Genomic DNA, 25,825 nt, shown 5'->3' with positions numbered 1-25,825 from the left:
TAGGGTCTCGCTGCCACAAGCCCAGGAGTGCTTTTGGCTCTATCAGAGCCAAAAGCACTCCCACTGACATCACTAGTGATGTCAGTGGGGCCGGCTCCAGACGGAAGGCGTTCCCATGGGAACGCCTCCGTCTGGGCAGCAACGCCCCCGGCACACCCACCAAAGGGGGCGTGCTGTCAGTCACCATTGACAGCACGCCCCCTTTGATGCGAGACCCACAGCGACTGCTTGGCTGTCGCTATGCGGGTCTCGCGCATGCGCACGACGGAGCTCCCTCCGTCGTGCGCATGCGCATTAGGGCACCATCGACCCATTTGCGAGCGCTCAGCGCTCACGAGCGGGTCTGAATTAGGCCCTAAGTCATGTATAATGTATTAAATTAAAATGAATATATATATATATATATATATATATATTAAGCAAAATGGTGGTATATGGCGCTAGTCTAGTCCTAGATTCAAATGTCTCTTTCAGCAACAGTCAGTTAAATATTACAGTCCACTTCAAATTAGGGGTGAGCGGGTTCGGTTTTACTCGGATTTACTTGGATCTTTAAACGGCATTTTATTGGCTATCGCCTATCATGTGTTCTGGATAGCCAATATAATAAATCCGAATTTGCGGTAAAGTGGCGATAAGAACCGAGTAAATCCGAGTAAAACCGAGCCTGCACATCCCTACTTCAAATGCACTCCCCTGTTCTGACGGGTGGCTGCTCTTTTTCCCAAACAGATGTCGTTCAACCAGCTCCAATAATGATATGAAATAAGGTGGAAAAACGGCACCTCCTAGTGCAGTAATTTTAAGGTACATTGGAATCCTTCACCAGGACTTATCACCCTCTATGTGCTGGAGGTATACCTTATATGGTGGAATGCACCACTTGATAATTCACGTATAATGACTCCAATAGTACTCATCAGATCCTTATCCTTTTGGCACAATTCTTATATAAGAGCAAGGAGATCCCCAATGATGAAACAGTTGCCAAGCCCCGTTTGCCGCCCGACAGGAACTGGTGGTGTCACTACACATGCGACTTGCGCCCTCCGGCGCTACCCAGAAGTCCCTGCGGAGGCTTATATAAGAGCAAAGAGATCCCCAGTGATGAGACAGCTGCCAAGCCCCGTTTGCCGCCCGACAGGAACTAGTGATGTCACTACACATGTGACGCGCGCCCTCCAGCGCTACCCAGAAGTCGCTGCGGAGGCTTTGATTTTTTGATTACTTAATAAATATTCCAACAGTTTATGCACTATGTGGCAGCCCCTTTTTCTGCTCTGCTTTTAGAACAAATACTTTCCCGTTTTGGATTCGGGTAATTTAGTAGGGGAAGACACCAACCTAAATCTGGATTATGTGCAAAGTGGACCAGCAGTGCTACTCAATTGATCTTGGTAGACTGGTTCATCATTTTAGCAATCCACTCTGGGACTTGTTGTCCACAAGAACATCTGATAAGAAAATGGTACATAGCGCACTGATTTGCTGTTGGTTGTGTGTGTGTGTGTATATATATATATATATATATATATGTATGTATGTGTGTGTGTGTGTGTTTGTGTATGTGTGTATATATATATATATATATATATATATATACATACATATATACATACATATATGCAAGTCTTTAGTGAATCAGTGATAAAGTTAGTTTAGAATCCAGTGAAGTTCCATGCAAAGTCTATAACAGTCCCATAAAGGATTGTCCGACTATGGACCTGATTCGGTGATGTGGGCAATGCAGCTATTTACGCAGAACGAGCGATTGTTTTCCATTGCGCATGGGAGTAAGCCACACTGCACACGCACAGTAATTGTTTTGCGATTACGCTCGCACAGAGGAATCACTCGCAAAGTGAGTGACTGGTAGTCAGCGTTTGGGGGAGGTAACGGGGGTCGGCTAGGCAAACACAGGCATATCTGACCGCTGCGTTTTATGGGCGTGCATAAATTGGCTATTGCGATCTCATTCACAGCTTGAGTGCGCTCTGCGTGTCAGGAGAGACGCTGTGTTTGAGAAAGGTCAGGCTACTCGATCTGCGTCGATGTTACCGATGTTTACGCTGGGGCGTGACGTTGGATGGATATGAGAAGGCAGCGTTGGGTGTCCCTATGCTCGGGTAAGCTTTGGAATTATTAGCATATTTTCGCAGCGGCGTTCCATGCAAAATCGCAGCTGCGATTGCATTAGCGTCTATCTCTGTATCAGGCCTTATGTGCATAAAGAGTCGGATACCTAATTGAAAATCTGGCCATGTGCTTTCTGATCGTGTTTTCTGAAAGTGAGCATTTTCTATTACAGGCAGATTTCAAAGAGCTGGTTGATGTGAAAGGAGAAGTGACCGTAGTCAGTAAAACTACTGATGCATACCAAATGTTCCCCCTCTCCTGGCTAGCAGAGAATAGCCTGCTTACGGCCTTGCTGCCATAGAGAGACCGTGCAATGTGCAGGCAGCATGATGTCATTCTCAGTAGCCGAATAGCACGCTCTTTATTTTACTCAAGAGTGGCTTTACATTGTTCAACATGATGGGAGATGTGGCTGGATCAGCTTCCTGTCTCATTCCAGAGGCCTCGGGCCTCCCATGCATTTCAGATGTACAAATGACAGCCGCAACCAATTAGGGAGAATTATTATACCCCTAAGTGACATTTATTATGACTTTGAATGTAGAAACACATGGTATTCTCTATTGTGCCGTGACTTTAAGAGACCAATAAATGTGTTTTTGTGTCGTAATAATTGTTTAATGATATAAAAAGAGAAGAAAAGTAAGTACAATGTACTGCGGCAACATATGTTATAAATTACTGTTCGTGATATTAATTTGTAGTCTTTTTTTTTTTCAGTCTCCCCTTGTAATTATTCTTTTTGCAAATTTGTGCAAGTAATGTAAAGATGTCCCTACCCAGCAGGTGCCCATTTTAATGCACATTCGTTACCCAGTGGTGACCATTGTACAGACACGTGCACTCACTACTACTCTGTTGCTAGGAATAGAAACTTGAAGCAAGTATTCTTTGTCCTGAATAAGTCAATATACCATCGGACGGTAATTTGCGCTTAGCCATTACTCAGCCTGAGATGGTAACTGATAATGGCTCCCAAGGCTGTAACTGGGGGTGTGCGAGTGGTCCTTTGCCCAGGACGCAGGGCCCTGCAGGCAGTACTGTCACTTCCTCACGACAGCTGTATTTGGCTTTATTTTTTTTCTCTTAATCAACAGAAGCTGCTTGTGCTTCCCGTTCCCATCACTTTGCGAATAAGACACATGTTAAGGTAAAAAGACGCAAGAAAAGACGTAACGCGACTTGTAGGATAGACGTATGTAGACACACCTGTAATCGGTTGGTACTTTATCTCTCTCCACTTTATCTCTCTCCAAGATTTGATAAATCTCCCCCTATGAGAGGTGAGCACTCTTTACGAACTTTCCATCCCTAAAGCTGCATACACACACAACGATTTTTTGAACGATTATCGTTAAACAATATCGTTTAACGATAATCGTTTGAAAAAATCATTCGCTTTCTGAGTCAAGCGGTGAACGATTATCGTTCATGCGCGTTCACATTTGTTGTTTGTAGTTCAGTCAGACTGAACGATTTTCATTAAGGGAATATGCAAGAATCGTTTGTAGTTCAAAATAATTGTTCATTACACTTTACAAAATCTGACAGATAATCTGACAGAAAATCGTTCATAAAATCGTTGGTAACAAAATCGTTGTGTGTGTATGCAGTTTAAGAGATTAGTCACCGTTATTCACCTACAAGGGGCATGGTTCTGAGTGGGACACAAAGCAACTGCTAGATTTACTACCTAATATGAGTATCCTCTTGGCCTTATGCCTAAGGTCACACCGCCTACTGGTTTTCCAGCCGTAGCCGTCACCATCGGCACTTGCACCTACCCAAAGCTGGGTGCAATAGATGCATCTGATTTAGGCGTCCTTTCTCCATACACATGCCTCAAACTAACGGGGTACTCGACCATGGCACTTCCATGTTGCTCTCACAAGGTGGATCCAATCCATGCTAGCTGCCCAGTTGACACCCAGAAAAACCCCACCGCCACACACGGAGCAATCTTTACCGCTCTTGTATCCTCCATCAATCTGCGTAGGCACGGTGCAGCACACGTGCAGCCTGCGTTTGCTTTCATCGGCACATGCGCAGCCTGCTCATAAACGCGGGATGCGCCTGCTTCTGTACTTGCTGCTGACACAGAATCAGACTGCACCCGATTACTTTGATATGTGACATTTGTACATCTGTGGTTGACCGTACCTGAATCTGTCTACGTAGTGCTACGGCGGCTTTTCCTCATTCCAAGTTCCGTTGTGCTTCATCTGCGATTTTGTACATATTTAAAGCTCCAGGCATTCCTGTGCGGTTAAAGTCTCGGCACTGACGCCTCTGGTACAGATTGAGTGGCGTTTCACTGTACCTACGGTGCGAATTTAAAGAAAAGGTCTCTACGCTAGCTCCAGTCATTCCTGTGCGGTTAAAGTCTCGGCACCGACGCCTCTGGTACAGATTGAGTGGTGTTTCACTGTGGCTGCGGTGCGAATTTAAAGAAAACGTCTCTACGCTACACCACTCGGCGCAACTTACTAGCACCAGGCGTTCTGCGCCACCTGGCATATCGAGGCTTTTTAGAAGTTTAGATGTTGCCTATAGAAACCAATCAAATTCTACTTAACATTTATCTAGCACCTTCTAGAAGATAATAGCTAATATCTGATTGGTTGCTATGGGTAACATCTCCTCTTCTAAAAACCCGCACTTTAGTAAATCTATCCCTAGGTGTATGAGGAAACATTGATAGTTACAGCACTGTACACCTCTAAAACAGAACCCTGTGTAATTATGCAACAAGCACTACACAGACCTTTAATCTGTATGTTGAGTTAACTTTTAAATGAACCATTAAAATCCTCCCCATAAACGAGCTCCTGTGCATCCAGCTGAGGAACGTTAACGTTACCCTGTGTTTACAGAGATTACATTTTAATGACATTTCTGTGATTCTCTCCCACCTTATAACGGCGGTCTTGTAACACACTAATTTCCTGTCTATAATAATACATTTTAGCGCTCTGTATAACCACTCTCGATCTAGAACATTGTATATTTACTTACGTTAAAGTAATAGTATTCATTTGTGCCGATTGCTGGGTAACCACTAAATTTCGGGCGATGTTTTGCTATTATGTATGCAGCACTAGGATGCACTTTGTTTGAACCCTGTAAATTATTTTGCCTCGTCAGTTCCAGTCTGTTTGAATCCAGGAAGATTTTGCGCCACCTCAGCTGGTTAATTATAATATTTTCTAATGTGAACCATGTTCTGTCAGAGGGCTAGCAATTTCATTTGATACAATCCTTGCTCCAGGCTGCAAGGGCGAAGGGTACAAATCCTATTTTAATGGCATTTTAAAATTAAATGCTTTCCTTTATCCTTTAGGAAGGTGTCTTTCATAAATCAGATTTATACAACCTGGTCATGTTAATCGTATTATCAAGTTAATGTTCTGATTATTTACGTCATCTAAATATTCTCATCTTGAAGGCAAAAGAGTCATTTGCCTGTATTTTTCAATTTATTTATTTATTAATATTAAAACACATCGAGAACCCCATTTCTCGCCTATTAACCTCCTATTGAAATGAATTTCAGCAGGTATCATCGTTACTTTACCTCTGAAGTATCTCGCTGCTAAACCCTCTGCCTCTCTGCATTTTTAGGTCTGATATATGTATAGCCCAATAAAAATAAATTATCCATTGACTCCTGAAGTCCATCTTTGACTTCTTGGTTTATGATAATATCCACTCTGTATGTTAGATATTTTAGTAAACTTATGTTGTTTAAATCATTCTCACAATGCATGTAGTGCTTATGCCCAGTAACTTTTTTTTTTTTAAAACGTTTATTTTACAGGCATTCCTAGTAAAATGTGTAAAAATGGATCTGGCGCTATTATTATTATTATTATTATTACCAGTTATTTATATAGCGCACACATATTCCGCAGCGCTTTACAGAGAGAATATTTGGCCATTCACATCAGTCCCTGCCCCAGTGGAGCTTTTACAATCTATATTCCCTATCACATGCTCACACACATACGCACACACACTAGGATTAATTTTTGTTGGGAGCCAATTAACCTACCAGTATATTTTTGGAATGTGGGAGGAAACCGGAGTACCTGGAGGAACCCCACGCAAACACAGGGAGAATATACAAACTCCACACAGTTAGGGCCGTGGTGGGAATTGAACCCATGACCTCAGTGCTGTGAGGCAGTAATGCTACCATTACACCATCTGTGCTGCGCTAGAAACCATTGTTTATATTGTTATCATACCCACTAAGACCATAACTACCTTTGCAGTAGTATATCATTTGTTTTCCGGTTCTCAGAACATACCTCTCTATTTTTTTAACTTACAGTACTGTTGGTGAATGCATCAGGGAAGCCTACAGTGGGCACCGAAACTCTAATATCACAGGTTTGAAAGGGTTAATCAAAATAAGACCACCTAGCCTGTCTTACAATTCCCCAGAAATATATATTGCACTCACTGTTAAGCACAAAGTCATGCCTCCGCTAGGATGGAGGTCAGAAGAGCTGACACTCTTTTCAAGTCTTCAGTTATTTCCAGTCTAATCCTAAAATTGAATCACAACCTAATTTAATTAGAGTAACTTTAGACCAGACAATTCCCATTAGATAATTGTAATGCTCTGAAAAGCAACTTCATCTGGACTTGCAAGTGTGAGTCATCGCGGCAACAGACGCACTTTACGACAGCCCTGATTCGCTCAAAAGTGCTCGCAGCTGCCAGCAAAATTGAGCGAATGAGGGTGGCGCGATGAGGTGCTGTTGCCGGCGTTTTAAAGCCGTGGCAACTGTTAACTCGCACCCTTCGCATCGAATTGGGATGACCCGAAAGATTGGACATTATTATATGGATCTTAATATGACAAATAAAATTGACAAAGCTCATTTAATAAAAATAGCGATAAGAAACTGAAATACAGAAACATAAATGCAAAACCAATTTCTTAAAATGAAACACATACTGATTTGCGCCATCTACAGTACATCAGGCCTGGACGAGGCTGGAAGACATGGCCATTGCCATTTATTTTTTTATTTATTTATTACCAGTTATTTATATAGCGCACACATATTCCGCAGCGCTTTACAGAGAATACTTGGCCATTCACATCAGTCCCTGCTCCGAGCGGAGCTTACAATCTATATTCCCTACCACATGCTCACACACATACACACTGGGGTTAATTTTTGTTAGAGCCAATTAACCTACCAGCATATTTTTGTCCAAAAACAGTTGTAGTAATGGGTTCCATAAATATTATAACTATCCTCTGGAACACAGCAGACATATGGCATTAATTCCATTCACAATGTATCATTTTTCCATACATATGCATATGAAACATGATCATATTATATTCATTCTTTGGGGAAATACATTATCTATACAAGTTTGTTATGCGACATGTATATAATTAAATTACTCAATGGTTACATTGAGAAAAAGCAGTTGACAGAAGAGTGGTACAAGGCCCAAATAAGACATTGGGGGACCTGATGAGTGTTCCACTGAGCTAATAAAGTTTTGGAATGAGGTGTAACTATTGATTTACCAGCCAAAATTGAAAATGTTGAGTTTTGCTTGTAAGACATCAAAATGTATTTCAGTAAATGGAAATAATTGTATTCTGAATCTTCTCTTCTGTATGTCTGTATGAGTCTCGAGATGGCAGACCTTATGGTGCAGTTAGGTCGAGGGGATGAGTTGAGGGGGATCACCACCAGGAACCAGATAAGTGGGAAGATTTCAGGAGGCTTAAAAAATATACAGTTATAGCAACACAAATATGTTTCCATCACCATTAGCATGTTCTCAGGGCATACTTGCCAACTTTCCCTGATTGCCAGGGAGACTCCCCGAAATAGCAGCAATCTCCCTGAGGAGTCTAGCAGTCTCCCTGATTGCACCTTACTCCCATTATGAAGCTGTTAAATAAAAAAAAATAATAATTAAAAAAAAAATAAAAAAAAAAATATATATATATATATATACATTCAAATGGGATCATTACTAAAATTTCCCTGCATTGGTTATAAGGCACAATGATCCCTATGGCTACATGCATTTTCTGAAAAGTATCAGTGTGTTTTCATCGACCGATAGATCTTACTAACTGCTTTGGGGCTCATTTACATTTGGATGTAAGTCAGTTTTATGACACGCCCCTCAGATGTAGCAGTACACGCCCACTTTACCGCCACGTTCATAGGTGCTGCTTTCACAATCTCCCTGAAATGCCTTTTCAAAAGTAGGCAAGTATGTCTCAGGGTGCCCTATGTGGTACCCCCCACACACTTACTGTGTGCGCCTCCCCTTGCGGTGGAGTGTCACTCCACCATAGGCGCTGATGTGACCTCACCACACTTCTTACCTTGTGTGGAGCAGCAGGTTATCCTTTTGGGAGTGGAGCGGCCAGCTATAACATCGTGGACGAGTGCTGCAACTTAAGCCCATTACCAACATTTCAGGTAAGAAGCTGCCTCTATATGTCAGCAGCTGGCGCATTTTGAAGGGGCTGACCGGTGACAATAATTGTGGCATTACGTCATTGAGTGGTTTAGGCATTTCCTTAACCCCAGTCACCCTAGGTGACCACATAGGTACGTAGAATTGTAGCACCAACTTTGGTTTTCGCTTATATGAAAATAATTCTTATGTCCCCTTTAAATATGATCATTGAACTCTCAAATGCCAATTCCAAATACTTTTCTTACCGAAAAATAAACTTCTGATAGACGTCTACAATAAAAGGAACAGAACCTTTATTTTACTTGGTAAGCAGAGATCTATAAACTCTATTACTGACTTGCTGTAATGTTTTTCCATCAGATAGTTTGTACCAGAATTGCATGGCTGTCTGAACGGTGCAGAACCTCATTCCAGCCCTGTGACACACAGTCGTCAGTGGAATGTCCCTGTATTTTCAGCTGTAATTTTGCCGTGTGAAGTGCTGAAATCGCTCCATTCACAGTTTCAGATTACTTCACTTTCATGATTTCATCCTGTATATAGCGGAGTAATTACTCCCTCCTGGAAAACCTTAGTCATGATTCAAATTCCCCATAGGCCCATGCCTTCTCCTTTTCATTCGATTTTCACATTTTCCCCCTGCGACGGAATTTCCATCATAATAAAAAATAAAAAGAAATTGCAGACATTTTCACACGTACATAAAAATGGGTATGATAGAAAATAGCTTCATTTACTGGGCTGATTCACAGCGGAAATATTGTGATATTACGAAGAGAGCAGTTATCAGATTTCTCATCAATTACAGCTGTTGGGTAATTAGGAGTCCCAGCCACAGGCAGCAGCAATGCTTCTGGGTCTTGTACTTGCAGTGTGCCAGCAGCCACAGGGTAACAAAGCTCAAACATCACAGATTATTAAATGGCCGCCGTTCTGATAAAATAGTTCTAAGTGGAGAATGATGTAGGGTGACACAGATACAGGATAGGAGATGAAAATAGGTTAGAATAGGCTGTTTCATTTGAATTACTTTCACGTGTTGATTAGTGAATTGTACTGGCAGAAAGTGCTTAATGTTTCCTCAGGGTCAGGGCTAGCATGTCTGCTCACTGTTTGCTGTGCTAGATTCTGAAGTGGCTGCTCAGGTAAGTCCTGATCAAGTTCTTTGGTGAGGACTGATGTCAGGTCCTTTGAGTTATGTAGTAATTTTGACATTTCTTGAATTTTTTTTGTCAAAAATGTGCATTTCTGTCAGTGAGGTAGTGATGTGCTGCTTTTCTGTGAGCAGTGTCTCTGAGAGATGTTATTGTTTACACTTGTGAAGTGATACAGTTGTGGCTTTGTGATGGGGTTCACCTCCAAATGATCCCTTTCTGTCAATCACTTTGCAGTTACATCCACACTATGAACGACATTGCAAAGGTACCTTGACACCTAGCATGTGCTATCGTGGCTCATGCACAGCTGGCCGATAATCGCTCAGTTGTGTGAACATCGGCATTGTGTACAAACATAAATCAGGCCCAAGGTCTCCCTGTAGCTGCTCATCCAATCACAAGTGATTTTCATTTCTAGCCATAATGTGGTTGGCTGTTCATAAAGGAAGATGATGGAATCCTCGTGCTTTAATCACACATCGATAGAGATTTGATGAATCTATTTTGATGTGTAGGAAGAAGGGCGATGGGGTGGAATAAAACAAATTTAGCAATTCCATGGATTTCCATTCTTGTCAATGGCCCACTTATTTCAGTGGAATTTCCACATGTAGTGTACAACTCCATTGGAATGTGTGGGTTATTGACATGAATGGGAAAAATACAAACAACACTGGCTAAACCGCTTGTGTTGAACCCGAGAGGTATGTACACTATGTACTTCCTTTGAGATAAATTGACATTTTAAAGTGCAGTAACATGTTATAACTGCAATGAAATCAAATATACACCATCCCAAAAAACTGCAAACGTATGTACAAACACAAATGCGTTTGGACACCTGTAATATAAGGTTTTATTTTTGCATGCTGTAAAAATGTGAATCAGGTGCAGCATTTAATTACCTGTGAGACCATGCTGGTACTTGTAGTTCCTCAACAGCTGGAAAGTTGCTGTTTTTCTAAGTTGGTGTTAGAAAATAAAACACAAAATCTAAGTGCCAGTCATCAGCAATGCGACCGAATAATACATACATTATTTATACAATGCTTATGCTGTTCTGAATGCTAAGGAACACATTAGGATTTAATTGAATTTCTATGAATGCGAGTCTTTGTATGCACATCTGTATTCACCTGGTTTTCCTGGAACACAGTGAATAGCTTGTGAGATCCTTGTATTCTTTTATTCTTTGGTATAATGCTTCAAATTCAGTAGTGACTCCGGAAGCTAAAAGTTCTGTAGAATGTGATTTACCAGTATATATAAAGTCATTTTTACTTACAAGCTGTGTATGATGGCTCTCACCCTTTTTGCAATACATAGTGCCTGATGCAACGGGTACATAAGAGGTCCTTATTCTGGTATTTAACGTGTTGAACAGAGGGCCCCAGAGGCTAGGGCAGCATTATCGGGGCCCGGCGAGATACTGTTCTGCCTTTAATATAATAATAGTAGCTTTTACGGTGCAAGGTGCTGCCTGTCAGTATAAAAATAGGTTACATCACACAGTAACCACATATACAGAAAACACATGAACATAGAAAAACATAAATAAACTAAGAAAAAAAAAATCAGGGGTGAAATAAGGGGCATGAACAAACGGTCAAAAAACGCAATCTGGAGGAAAAATGTTGCTTATGCTGGCCATACACGCTGCAATTATCGGGACGATCTGCCCGATATCGGCGGGGGGGGGCGACCGAGGGTTAAATATTGCTCGGTCGGGCATGCTGGATTGTCCAGCATGCCCGTCCGATGCGATATTTACCCGATAACTGTCGGCCGCATCGGGCAGTGTATGCCCAGCGCGGCCGACAGACAGACATTTCCTGTGTTCCTTCCTACGGAAGGAACAGGGAAATGTCTCCTCCCCCGGGGGCGGAGCGCAGATGTCGGGCTATACACTGTGAGATTTCTCTCACAGTGTATGCCGCGGACATCTGCGGCTGGCAGCCGGCCAGATAAAATGTCTGTCGGTCTGACAGACATTTTATCTTGCCGTGTATGCCCAGCATTAGTTGGGTACTTTCCAAGTCAATAACAAATTCACCCACATGTGGACAGTGGTCTTGATTCAGCTTGGATTGCAAGGCCTCATTCGCACGCACCCGTTCGATGTTTGCGTTCTGTGCATGCATCACACTGCGCGTGCGCAAACTAGCTACTGCGATCGCGTAAGGGATCACAGAGTGCATGCAGAGCTTTCCGATATTGATTGACAGGAAGTGTCGTTTGTGGGTGGTGTTGGGGTGGGGTGTCGGGCGAACGCGGGCGTACCTGTGCGTTGGGACGCCGTTACAGGACCGCGCATAATTAAGCCCCTGCGGCAGCCATACGTAGCCTGAGCTGTAGACACCGACAGGAAGTTTAGCAGTTGGAGAGTGAAGTCATGGTCAACCACAACTGTGCGTATGGGTCCAATGTTACTCAACGTTACCGATGTTTTCACACACCTGTGAAGGCATTCCGTATGTAAGTAAAGGGAAGTGGGCAGCTTGATAATGTGGTGGGCGACTTTGTGTAGTGCTGCGATCGCATTCGATTGCATAAATTTGCAGCGGCCGGGGATGTGCAAACGCAGCCTTGCGAACCGTGTGTGATTCAGTCCCAGTGTTCAATCGTTATTTCTCCCTTAAGCATTGCAATTGCTAGAAATTATATGAACACGAGCCTGTTTACATCAAGTAAACCTCTGGAAGAACAATGAACATTCTTTTCAGTGTAGTCCCCAACACGAGATGACCAATAATAATCCTAGCAATATATAATACATTTTTTGGCTCACAGAAACTCCCATAAATTCACAAAATCAAATAAGCAAAAAAGCAATCCTCCCGCTACCTGGTATCAGATGACACCACTGTCGAAACGCGTTGGGTGAACGAAATCAACACATACTTATCTCATCTGACCCCAACCATGTTACTGATGTGAAAGTACTTGAATTCCCTCACACACAGTGTATTACAGATATGTTTTACATTTAAGGGGTCTATTTAGAGAAAAGGGAATAATTAGCAATGAACATCTTGCCGCTTTTCCGATGAAAATATAGTTTGTAAGTGTATTTATTTTATAATGTTTGGACCGACCACGCACTTGCGGTCTTTCACACCGATGTTGCGCTTGCACAGTACGGCTGTGTGACTCGCCTCTCGGTGACGTCAGATGCTGATCCGAGATGCGTGTTTATCTACATTTTTTCTATGTCCAGGAGTATTACGTGTGTTTTTACACAGTTCTGCCTCTATTTTGCAGTGCTGTATTTTTGACTTTACATTTCAAAAATATAACTACTCAATCTTTTCTCCAACGTGTTTCCATCCAGTTTTTCATAATAGCCCAGTTGCTAGGTTTTGGCACTGCCCAATGCATATTAAAATTGCTCTTCTGTAGAGAAATAAAGGTCTTGCTCAGATAAAGACCCACAAAAACCAGATGCCTGTACTATAAACCATTGTCGTGTCGAGATCAACTCCATGACTGTAGCATTCTGAGACATCAGTGCTAAGCACTGTGCTACCGTTTAAGGAAAGGTGTAATTAATTTTGATATTGCAGGAGTGAGTACCGGTTGACTAGATTGTTATGTATAATATGTATGGAATCTACATAGACCTTATGTTGTCATTGGCACATCCAATGCCTCAAAATGGTGCATTGGGCAACTGCAAGGAAATAATGAAGGATTCTAGATTTGATTTATTTATTTTATAATGTGTTAAATGGCGAATTGATTTTGAGCTGTGGGGCGGGGGGAGGGGAGTTGGGGAACTGGCACTGGTGGTTATATTGATTTTATTATATGTACATGTCATTTCAATGTTAACTTGTTTATAACGTATCCCAATGTCTTTTTTTTTTTTTTTTTTAAACGTATTGATTGCATAACAAAGTTTGTAATTAGTACTATTTTGTCTGAATTAGCCAATGAATTTCCTGTCTGATTTTCAGAGAATATAATTTATTTTGTTTCTGTTTTCCAGCATACAGATCTATGTCAATACATGGACAAATACCCCGGGGGACTGCATCCTGACAACGTGAAGGTGAGATGGCCAGCAAGTCTAATTTTATTTCTATATGTTGCAGATGTAAATAGTATACACTGAGGTTTTGGAGCGTTGACTGTATTAATAGGCTCAATGTATGCACAAGATCTTTCACTCAGTCGTCAATTAGCTGAATTCCAAGTTTACAATTACGCATGTAGGACGTGTGAAGGAAGTAATGTACACATTTAAAGCAATGATCATATTATTGTCGTTAATTGGTAAGGTGCTACAGTGCTTTGCGGACATTGGGGAAAACCTGGCACACAAGGCAGACTATATAAATGTAGACATAAAACAAAGACAAGGGAGGCTGATGTTTGTGATAGAGCTAGAGATAGTAATTGTTATTCTGCATGAAAATTGTGATAATAAAAAGGTGTGTGAGCGATATACAGTAGGTGGGAGTAGGCCCTAGTCTGATCAAGTGTGGTGGTACATTCCATAGGTGGGTAGCAAGCACAGGAGAAGTCTAGTAGACATGAGTGACGTAGTTATCAGGAATCGGAATGATTTACCACCGGACCCATGCCCGGCGGTTGGAATCCCGAAAGCGGCATCCTGGCAGAGGTGGAAATCCTGATCGTCCTAAGGTAAGTATATACTAACCTACTTCTACCCCCTAACCCTAACCCTCCCTTAGGGGTGCCTAACCCTAACCTTCCCCCCAGTGCCTAAACCTGACCCCCCTTCCCCGCCGCCTAAACCTAAGTCCCCCGGGGGGGGTGCATAACCCTAAGTCCCCCCCGGGGGTGCCTAATGCTAACCCCCCCTTCCCCTAGCCTAAACCTAACCTCCCGGGGGGGTGCCTAACCCTAAGTCTCCCCCGAGAACCCTAAACCTAATCATCCCCCCCCCTCCCGCGCGGCCATCCACGCTCGGCGCCCGGCGTCCCTTCGGTCTACGTCTCCTGGCGTATGTCTAATGACAGGCGTCGGCATATCGATGCCTATCTTTACACCCTTGCCGGGATATGACTTGTCGGGAAGCCGGCTGTCGGGATGAGGTCCGCCGGCTTCCCGACTGCATACCAGTTATTATATGGGAACTGAGGCGCAACATGTGGAAAGCCTCTGAGCCATGGAAGGGCATTGTAATGCTATTGTTTTCTCTCCTCTTTCTAGATTAACTTCCAGGACAAACATTTTCATCCTAAAATGTTAGCATAGGACTATCCCTTCCTGGCTGCACCTGCAGCCAGGGAGAGATGGGAGGGGGAGGAGTCAGAGAGGATAGACCGGAAGAAAGGGCGGGGTGGTGGAGATCATGGGGGACAGAGATTAGAGTTAAAGAAAAAATAAGACCCTGCAATGCTGGGCACAGTAACAAGCAACCCAGTGTATGATGGATCTAAAATACTAGTGAACAAATACGACCATATTGTTGGAAATATGTGTGTACAGGTTGATGATGTGGCAGAGTTACATGTACACACCAGCGGATGTCCTGAGACAACGAACAGCCCAGTTGCTTAACTAGTGGGGTAGTTTATTGGTAGTGAAATTAGTACAGCCGTACTCACTGTTATACACTGGTTGATGGAGCAGAGCTTCAGCGGAGTGGGGTGTCATACATCTCACCAGCCGGTGACTGTATGCGGGAACCAGGTAGCAGTGCAGGGTGACTGGAACACTTTTGTGGAGGCAGTATAGCGGTAGTCTTATAGAGCTAAGTGGAAGAATTGCGTCTTCCACTGTGACACTCTAACACAGTGACAGGGTAGCGCCGTTCATGTGCAGTCCAAGATTCGGCGGCCATCTTGGTGTTGGGAATGAAGCTTCCCTGGAGGAGCAATATAGTTTGCGCAGTAGCGCTCTCCATCTTCAACACGTATGACATAGATTTTAAGCGTCCTTAAATCTATCCTATGGATTGCCTGCTGCTGAGTTGGATGTTGGATCATTTGTTTAGCGTACAATACGCACATTTTCCCCCAAAACAAGCTGTACTAGAAAGAAATGCGTTTATTCAGGTGCGGTGGTATGGCAGAGTTATGTACATCAGCGGATGCCTTATCACTACTGACAGCCCAGTTGCTTAACCAGCATGAAGGATATATGATATACTACCGTGTTCTGTGTGATAAACTGGTTTATATGGAGCAGAGCTTGAGCGGAGCATTGTGAGATACAGATCACCAGCCAGTGATTGTATACAGCTTGCGGGTAGTTGTGCAGGATGCTGTAAAAGCAGCTTAACACACCGGAGCTAAGTAGGAGACGGCCTTCTCCCACCGCCTTGCATGCACAGTAATGATCTCAGCGGCCATCTTGGATCAGGGAATGAAACCTCCCTGGAGGTACTTTAAGTATGGAGTCTGCGCATTAGCGTACTCCACTATCAACAGTACGCACATACAGAAAGCATCGGACACTTGCATCCTCTTGCGAATGGAGAGTTGGGAAGAAGTTCTCTCAAGTAGGCTATGAACAGAAATCCCCCTGGATCATCCCATCAATTCCTTACACTTTTCACTACCTACCTCCCTCATTTCTCATCCTCCGACATGTCCAGCATCATTTTGGGTGCTAGTAACAGCTGATCATTCTCTCTCTCCTCTTCTCTTAGTCTCCTCCAGTGTACAAACCTTCGACCGCACCACTGCAGATGGGATCCGAAATTCCCTATGTGGTGTGGCCGCACACACTTATATAAATTTGCCCCTAGGGCAATAATTCTGCAATTGCTTTAAATTAAAAAAAAGCTTAATCAGACAGGGAATTTTGGTCTAATTAGAACAGTTGTAATTGTTTTTTATTCCATTTTGGAATCCCTTCTGAAATATTTTTTATTGTCTGTTTTTTATTGTTTTTTTAATTAAGATGAGCAGATCTGTATATTGTCTTACTATAACTGGCAGCAGATGATAAATGGGGTGAACTGGTTGTTCATTACCATAGTGGAGACAATACTGGCACATGTCCAGAGACTGGGGGAGCCCATATTAATGATGTGATCCGCACGACGTCTCTGTTTGAGAATGAATGGGTGAATACGGCAAGCCCCTTAATAAAGCTGTCTATCTCATAGCCTCAGTGTCAGGGAGAATACATCCAGCCTCCAGCTCTACTTTCTTCCCATCTATTTAAATTAAATAATATGCCAGTGAGTTCCTTATTTGAATTGGTTCTACTTGTCTGACTGCTTTGCACTGCCATGCACATGTATCACAACGTTATAGTTTCAAGATAAATTGCAGTGTTCAATTGTACTTCACCTCAACAATTTGGGAATTGTTTTTCCTTTGGAAATGCCACATACAAGAGTGGGTTAGTCGTGTGTTCATGGGGTTCTATAATTTATATGAAGGTATAACCTACAGTTTATATCCCACTAGTGCAGGCAAGTCAAACTCAAAATGCGACCGGGCCGAATATTGAAAGTCTTGTGGGCCACAAGAAAAAAAAGGCATCACGTGACACCAGGGCTGACATCAGAAATAGTGGGGCCCGGGTCTGGCAAAATAGGCAGGGCCTCTAACCTCCTCCCTTTGCCTGCCCCTCCACCCCCTTCCCCCACAACTTTATTCATACACAATAAAAACAAAATGACAATAAATTTAATGATTCTGCCTGCAATACATGTAATGACATGCTGCCTGCAATAAATGTAAAGAAATGCTGCCTGCAATACATGTAATGACATGCTGCCTGCAATACTTGTAAAGAAATGCTGTCTGCAATACATGTAATGACATGCTGCCTGCAATAGATGTAATGATATGCTGCCTGCAATAAATGTAATGACATGCTGCCTACAATAAATGTAATGACATGCTGCCTGCAATAAATGCAATCATGCAAGAGAAGAATTACCTTAGTTACCTCGCTTCTTCTTCTGTCTGTCTACTCCAGCACCTGCTCAGACTTCTGACACCACCCACGCCGGCTCCCCTCATTCAGCGTGCGTGCCCGCGATAAAGTTTTTCTTAAGAGCACTGATGCCGGTGCGGCTTGATGTTATGACGTGACGGCACGCCGGCTTCAGTGCTCACATGAAAAACTTTATTGCGGGCATGCCGGACAATGCGGCATAGGTAAGGTGGGATGTGGAGCAAGTGACTTGGCTCACTATTATGCGGTGGGTGCGATGGCGCCGGGTGGGGGAAAAGTAATGGGCGCTGGCAGCCGCAGCACACTGGTAGGAGCAGGCCCCTGGGAAGGCCTGTCACTGGCATGTCACAGTCTGCCACCGTGGGCCAGGAGGCGTAATAGTGGGTGGGCGGTAGGAGAAGGCTGGGCCGCAAAAGATGTATATTTGAGCCCTCGATGTCAGGCCGCATAAAATGTACATTACTGCCTTGAGTTTGTCATGGCTGCACTCTTGGAACCACCCAATCTTTGCTCTGCAGGATCCAAGCCATCCATAGGAGATTGTTCATGAGTGCTAAACAATACAAAATGCGTGCTACCAGATGGGGTGTAGCACTATCCCCTATTTGGAAGGCACCGACAGCAGAACTTCTTGGGAGTTGTAGTTCTTCTGTATGCTCTGAGAAATTGTGTGTGTATATATATATATATATATATATATATACAGTCAGGTCCATAAATATTGGGACATTGACAGAATTTTCATATTTTGGCCTCTATTCACCACCACAATGGCTTTGAAATGAAACAAACAAGATGTGATTTAACTGCAGACTTTCAGATTTAATTTGAGGGTAATTACATCTAAATCAGGTGAATTACAACGGTTTCTATATGTGCCTCCCACTTTTTAAGGGGCCAAAAGTAATGGGACAAACTAAACAATCCTAAATCTAACTTTCACTTTTTAATACTTTGTTGCAAATCCTTTGCAGGCAATTACAGCCTGAAGTCTGGAACGCATAGACATTACCAGACGCTGGGTTTCATCCCTGGTGATGTTCTGCCAGGCCTCTACTGCAAATGTCTTCAGTTCCTGCTTGTTCTTGGGGCATTTTCCCTTCAGTTTTGTCTTCATCAAGTGAAATGCATGCTCAATCGGATTCAGGTCAGGGGATTGACTTGGCCATTGCATAACATTCCACTTTTTAGCCTTAAAAAACTCTTTGGTTGCTTTTGCAGTATGCTTCGGGTCATTGTCCATCTGCACTGTGAAGCGCCGTCCAATGAGTTCTGAAGCATTTGACTGAATATGAGCATATAATACTGCCCGAAACACTTCAGAATTCACATCATCAATAAATACAAGGAAACCAGTTCCATTGGCAGCCATACATGCCCACGCCATGACACTACCACCACCATGCTTCAATGATGAGGTGGTATGTTTTGGATCATGAGCAGTTCCTTTCCTTCTGGTGTTGCTGAGCTCCCCGGTGCATTCTTTCTTTTTAAGAATGTTCCAAACGGTTGATTTGGCCATACCTAATGTTTTTGCTATCTCTCTGATGGGTTTGTTTGATTTTTCAGCCTAATGATGGCTTGCTTCACTGATAGTGACAGCTCTTTGGATCTCATATTGAGAGTTGACAGCAACTGATTCCAAATGCAAATGTCACACCTAGAATCAACTCCAGACCTTTTACCTGCTTAATTGATAATGAAATAACGAGGGAATAGCTCACAGCTTTCCATGAAATAGCTTTTGAGTTGATAGTCCCATTACTTTTGGCCCATTAAAAAGTGAGAGGCACATATTGAAACTATTGTAATTCCTACACCGTTCACCCGATTTGGATGTAATTACCCTCAAATTAAATCTGAAAGTCTGCAGTTAAAGCACATCTTGTTTGTTTCATTTCAAAACCATTGTGGTGGTGAATAGAGGTCAAAATCTGAAAATTCTGTCAATGTCCCAATATTTATAGACCTGACTGTGTGTATGTATGTGTATATATATATATATATATATATATATACACACACTTCATCTACACAGTATATACTGTATGAGCAATTCATGGCTGTACTTTGTTTATTGGTCTCCAACTAAATGGTCTCCAAGCTTAAGATTGATGAAAATTGACTAATCTCCTGGAGAGTGCACTGTGCGATGGATGTAGTGTCAGAGGGTGGATATAGGAAGAATGTGTGTGGTTAGTAGAGACACTGCAGTTCCGGGTACTCGGTGACAGCAGTATGTTCTTGCAAAAACTCAGGGCAAGCAAGAACTTTTTCGGGCCCAGAAACCAAAGGGCGTGTTTCAAAGTATGGGAGGTGGGGGAAGGCATGGCCGCTCTCCATTTCCCAGAGTGGAGCTCCATATTGATGGGGTGGATGTACTCTATGAGCCCCCAGAGACGGGCATGGGTACTCTGTGCCTACTTCCATCTCTCACTGCCCCTAACAAACACCTTGCCCTTCCTCTGGCCACACGTTTCTCTGCCTTAGTGGATCTGGAAGTAAGGTGCATTACCTCTGAGGAACCGGCCAGACCCACTAAGGCCGAGAAACGCGATAGTTTTACTTTACTGGTGGATTCAATCAAGCAATCTCTTATCACTGCACACACTCCAGATGCAGTAAACACTTCTTCACCCAGGCGCTATTGTTCCAGTGATCTCACTACATAGCGGGATCCATCGCGGCTGCAGATCGATCAGCCCATGTGACACTGCCCGGACTCTGAGCGTGTCTCAGCCAGAGCCTCATCCACACTTCACGGGACTTAGTCTCAGGAGGAACGGGCAGCCACCACATTTGGAGCGGCAATCCGGACACTGCCCTCCGTTTCACCTCATCCGACTAATACCACGCGGATGTCAGGTATTATCCATTACCTATTTCACAGGTCACCAGCTACCTATACCCACTACATTGTGGAAGTCTATCCACTTGGATATTAAATAACTTTTAATCTGACTATTTATGTCTGAGTGTTGCAACCCCTAAATCAACATTCTGACACAACATTACGGTTATATTCTCCAAACAATCAAAGCAGTCCATCAGACTTTCTCAATATGCAGTCACGATTCTTTGCTATCTGTTTTTAATTTTTAATCATCATTTTTTCTATATTTCATAATTGACATTTTAAAGCTTATCTCGATATATCAACTTGTGATCAATTCACCTGAATCATACATAATTATATTGTCATAAATCCAATGTAATGTCTTTATTAAATATGGTTTTTATTTGATATATTGCTTTTCAATGCTTTGTTTCACCCTTAATCTATCATCAGTGTTATTTTATATTTGATATATTGCGCTCCCATTGTTCTGTTTTTTCTTTGTTCCACAATTTATTGAGGCTAGCCACCTCTCTCTGGTCGAGCTGCTTTATATGCATACATTTATTTCTCACCTGTAGCTACAGCGCCCATGATTTTTTGTCTTTAAACCTTTTGCTCTACAGTAGGCTTTGGTAACCTGTGGTTCTCCAGCTGTCATGAAGCTACAGCTCCCACACTGTACAGAATACTGGTAGTTGTAACTCCACCACACTTAGCAGTATATTTACTAAAAGTCGATTATTGTTGATTTTTGGCTGATTTTGTGTTTCATGGTCTAGATCAGCTTACCCACTTCGGCATCCTGCCCCAACCACTTTTCAATAATGTGTTTTGTGTCACGCCCTTGTCCCTGTCCACTTCTTGCAATCACCATTTTCAAGGATTTGCAGACTTTAAGGATTTGGATGGGACGCCCATACATTCAGTGGGAGTCGCCATGTATGACTAACATCACAAGCGCGGTCTCTTTTCCAATTTTATAATAAGTGATAACATCTTTGTTGGATAACCATGGTCTAACTCAGTGGTTCCTAAACTTTTTTGAATCACGGTGCCCTAGAGTATCAGCATTGTTTTCACGGCACCCCTAAGTTTAAGATTGTCGTTGAGAAATTCAGAAATTCTTTTTTGTAAAATAGTAAAGTGAAGTAAATTGTGCTCCCCTGTCACCATTAGGGTCAGTTCTATGGTGGGGGACAGGTTTGCACTTCAGTTTGTTCACTTATTTACATTACATTGACCATAAGTAATTTGATTTGGTGCTGGACCACCAACCTAAGGCACCCCTGCAAGTGTGCCACGGTGCACAATTTGGGAACCACTGGTCATACTGATCATTCTGATGGCATAGTAAAACTAATTAGCTCCAGATGGGCTTGAGAAATGTGCTTCTACTTGACATACAGATGGGTCCTCATACATCTAGCCTCCTTGCGCGGTAAACAACCCTTCTATTTGTGCCATGCCGTGGCGTGATTCAGTAGCGCTTAGCGTCTTTTGTGTGATTTTTTTACCTTCACATGTGTCTTAGTCGCACAGCGATGCGAATAGATAGCACAAACAGCTTCTGCTGATTAAAATGATATGCAGCATGCTTGTGCTCTGTGTGCAGGTGTATCTGCATGCGAAATGCTGCGTTGCAGTGTTAGTGGCTGTAACACTGTAATGTAGTGTATAACATGCAGATACACCCGAAGACGCACACAGAACATAGGCATGTTGCATAGTACAGAAGCTGCTTGTACTATATATTCATATTGCCATGCGAATAAGATGCATGTGAAGGTAAAACGCTACGTTGCAGTGTCAGTGGCTGTAACACTGTAACGTAGTGTTTTGCATGCAAATACACCCGCAGACGCACACAGAACATAGGCATGCTGCTAATCTTTTTAATCAGCAGAAGCTGCTTGTGCTATCTATTCGCATTGCTGTGCGAATTAGACACATGTGAAGGTAATAAGTTGCACGGAAAGACGCTTGGCACTACCAAGTCACACTGAGCTAATGCGTCATGGGTGGTCGACTTGTAGTGCACGGAGGATAGATGTATGTGGACACATTTGTACTTTATGTTGTGCGTAGTCACCCACTGAAACATTCAGATTTGTTTCCACTGTGGAACTCTTGTTAATATACCCAGCAAGTCTCAAAGTCCAAGAATAGCTATATATAGAACATATTTGGAACTTAAATTGGAAGTTTCGACAAGCTCTGCTCCCCAAGAACGACTTCTTTATGTTTAGGTTAAACTTGTAATACTGAATTTGAATGGGAAAGTAATGTCACCATGGTGTCCTAGGCCCAAAATGATGATCTTATAATCGAACGTTGTCTGATTGATAACCGTATTTCTCAGGGCCCTTCATAGACTTTATTGTATGGCATACAACTCTGGCAGTTAAGGCGCACATCCACTAGCACAGGCATCAGGGAACTTTTTTTTACCATTTACCCCAAAATATATTTAGATACGCGAATGTTCCCCCCTTGATTTGAAAGGAAGGAAATCATATAGTAGTTCCCCCATATAATGCCCCTGTAGTAGTGCCCCTATATAATGCCCCTGTAGTAATGCCCCCATATAATGCCCCTGTAGTAGTGCCCCCATATAATGCCCCTGTAGTAGTGCCCCCATATAATGCCCCTGTAGTAGTGTCCCCATATAATGCCCCTGTAGTGCCGCTTGTACAAAAAAAACACTTACCTTAATCCCCGCTCCTGCATCCGCCGCCGTCCTGTCCGCCCGGCTGCTCCTCTGAACTATGGGAGAGACGTCATGACGACTCTCCCATAGTGCTCATGGAGAGAGGCAGAAGCTGGAGTTCAGAAGAGGACTCCAGCCTCCGGCTAACGCGGCGCTGCAGGGAAGGAGCCGGGCGCCCACTGGTAATAACATCTCAGCGGGCATCCGGCTTAGAGCCTCCCTGCGGCACAGCCGGGCATGCATATGAATCATTCTATATTATAGAATGATTCATATGCATGCCCGGCTGTCCGTCCATTACCCCCAGGAATTTCATTTTTACCCCATGTGGGGTAATTTACCCCTGTTCCCTGACCACTGCACTAGCTGATGAGGTAACGACAGTACGATTACGACATCGTAATCATACAGTCGTTCCCCATCCCCTGCTGTGCCTACACTGAACGATTAGTCGTCCAGTGCAGGCACCCTCCATCATCCGTCGTTATCGGCAGATTGACCAGCATGTTCAGCCGATGATTGATGTTGGAAACGACCAGCGGGAGCGATCATCGCTGGTCGTTTCCAACATGATAGTGCACGATTTGTGCACGATTAATGAGCGATTGCACGATAATATCTGCTAGTGGATACGCGGCATAAGAAGATATCTCTAATGTCTATGCACATTGCCTAAGAATAACTGTACGCCATTGTCTACTGTACGCTGATTATTTGTAATGTGTAATTTTAAGAATACACTTTAGATTCCTAGAAAGTCAGATATTATAGATTAATCAAGAGAGAACTGTTTCTGAGATGATGTATTCAGCATACTACAAAGAAAGAGCTTGTTCTCTTGACTGAAACATTGAAGTACACAATTTCACATAATACAGCAGCTGGATATTACTGAACACTGCTCATTAAAGTATAATCAATATTGTGGATTTTTTATTTTTAATCCTTTTGACTCTAAAAGAGATTAATATTATTGCTGATCAGTACTCTATGATAACGATGCTGTGTCATAGTGCCAGCACGGGTGGGGGGTATGGGGGCTAGATGTATCAAGCCTCTGGGGTATATTTACTAATGTGCAGATTTTTAGAAGTGGAGATGTTGCTCATAGCAACCAATCAGATCCTAGCTATTATCTTCTATAAGGTGCGAGATAAATGTTCAGTAGACTTGCCTACTCCTACTGGAGGCTGGGAGCACTTAGGTAATATGTAATTTTTATATGTCTTTCTATAACCTGCACAGCTAGAGAGTAGGCCTGTTTTCATCCCTGTGGGATTATGTTACAATTCACATTAGCTGTATTCTCATGTTGTACATTTGAAATCTTTTGGCGTTGGACCTGACGCCAGACTTACTAGAGAGTTTTATAACCAATTCATTAAGTTTGGCACCTACCTTAATTTGCAAAATAGTACTGTGTGACTTTTACATTTTGATATATTATCTTGTGCTTAATGGATTTTTATTTTTAGTATTGACCTAAATCATATCTGACAATTGTACTGATTTTCTATAATAAAAAAGTGTGTTTCCTGCCGGAAAGGCAATGGGATCCCGCACAGAATGGGCATGTTAGAGGGGTCCGGGGACAAGGCTTGATGTTTCCCAATTTTTGTGTTTACTTGCCCATATGCTGTGGCAGATTTCCCACTAGGCACGTGCCTAGAGGCGCCACTTGCTGGGGTCGCCATAGCAGTCAGCAAACCACACCCCCACGGGGCGGAAGCAGACACATTATATTCTATACTGTAGGGGGGAGGACGGCTAAAAATAAAGTGTTTAGGGGCCACCTGACCCCTAAATTCGCCTCTGCCCATATGTATAGATTTTGCAGAGAAATACAGAGAATTTTGATTACCTCCCGATTTGCATGACTACTGTATGTCACCATTGACATTTGTCTTTGTGAGGATACCCCCATCACCCCCCAGTTACGTCTCTTGGCCATAACTGCAGATGCAATTTAAATGCGTGCGACTCTGCATGACCTGTACGCACGTGCGTTCAGTGCAAATTCCTAACCATTAAGCTCCGCAAACAGGTGTACATTCATCCATGCATTAGCCCCATAGTGTCTATCAAATTGCCGATTGCCAACCTTTGACGCGATATTCCTGTAGTTTGACAATAAGGTCAAATATTATTAGTCTGATCAATCTAACAGCTAGGCTTTTTCCCATCGGCCTGTAAATTTCCTGATGGCTGACAAATTATCGTATATGAAGACGTCTGATTTTGTAATAAAAGTACTTTTCCTGCCAATTTATTGTATTTTGTATAATCAATTCTTCTGTTTTTATGTAGATGTGATAAATAGCTTATTACTCAAATATAGTTAAGTGCTGTGAAAAATAAAATGTATTTTACGATACATCCTGCTCAGTTAGACAATGTTGTTAGATGCTGAACTTGTGTAGTGAATACTGTGAAGCCTGATAGATTTACAAATCGGGAGAGAAGTTGATTGGACCTAGAAAAGACAATATTTCGGTGTTCACAGTCCACAGAGCAGGCAGGTGTGCAGCAATCCAAGTAATATTCCTCCAAATTAGGGACGCCTGTCACAGACGCCATAGAGAATCAATTATCCAAGCTGACATTTGTTCATTTTGTGCGCTGTCA

General features: G+C 42.7%; 1 protein-coding gene across 4 annotated transcripts in view; it reads left to right on the top strand.

The window, feature by feature from the left end:
- CDK14 (cyclin dependent kinase 14) overlaps window positions 1-25,825 on the top strand; it is a 691,508-nt gene that overhangs the window by 243,845 nt on the left and 421,838 nt on the right. For all 4 annotated transcript variants that reach the window (XM_088459604.1, XM_088459603.1, XM_088459605.1 and 1 more), the window contains one exon: window positions 13,756-13,818. In XM_088459604.1, the coding sequence (XP_088315730.1) occupies window positions 13,756-13,818 (63 nt within the window). The remainder of the gene's footprint in view (window positions 1-13,755; window positions 13,819-25,825) is intronic.

Source organism: Taudactylus pleione, unplaced genomic scaffold (genome assembly GCF_031769625.1).
Source record: "Taudactylus pleione unplaced genomic scaffold, aTauple2 ptg000916l, whole genome shotgun sequence".
Taxonomy (NCBI): domain Eukaryota; kingdom Metazoa; phylum Chordata; class Amphibia; order Anura; family Myobatrachidae; genus Taudactylus; species Taudactylus pleione.
The sequence above is the reverse complement of the archived record's forward strand: the minus strand, read 5'-3'. Positions and strand labels throughout refer to the sequence as shown.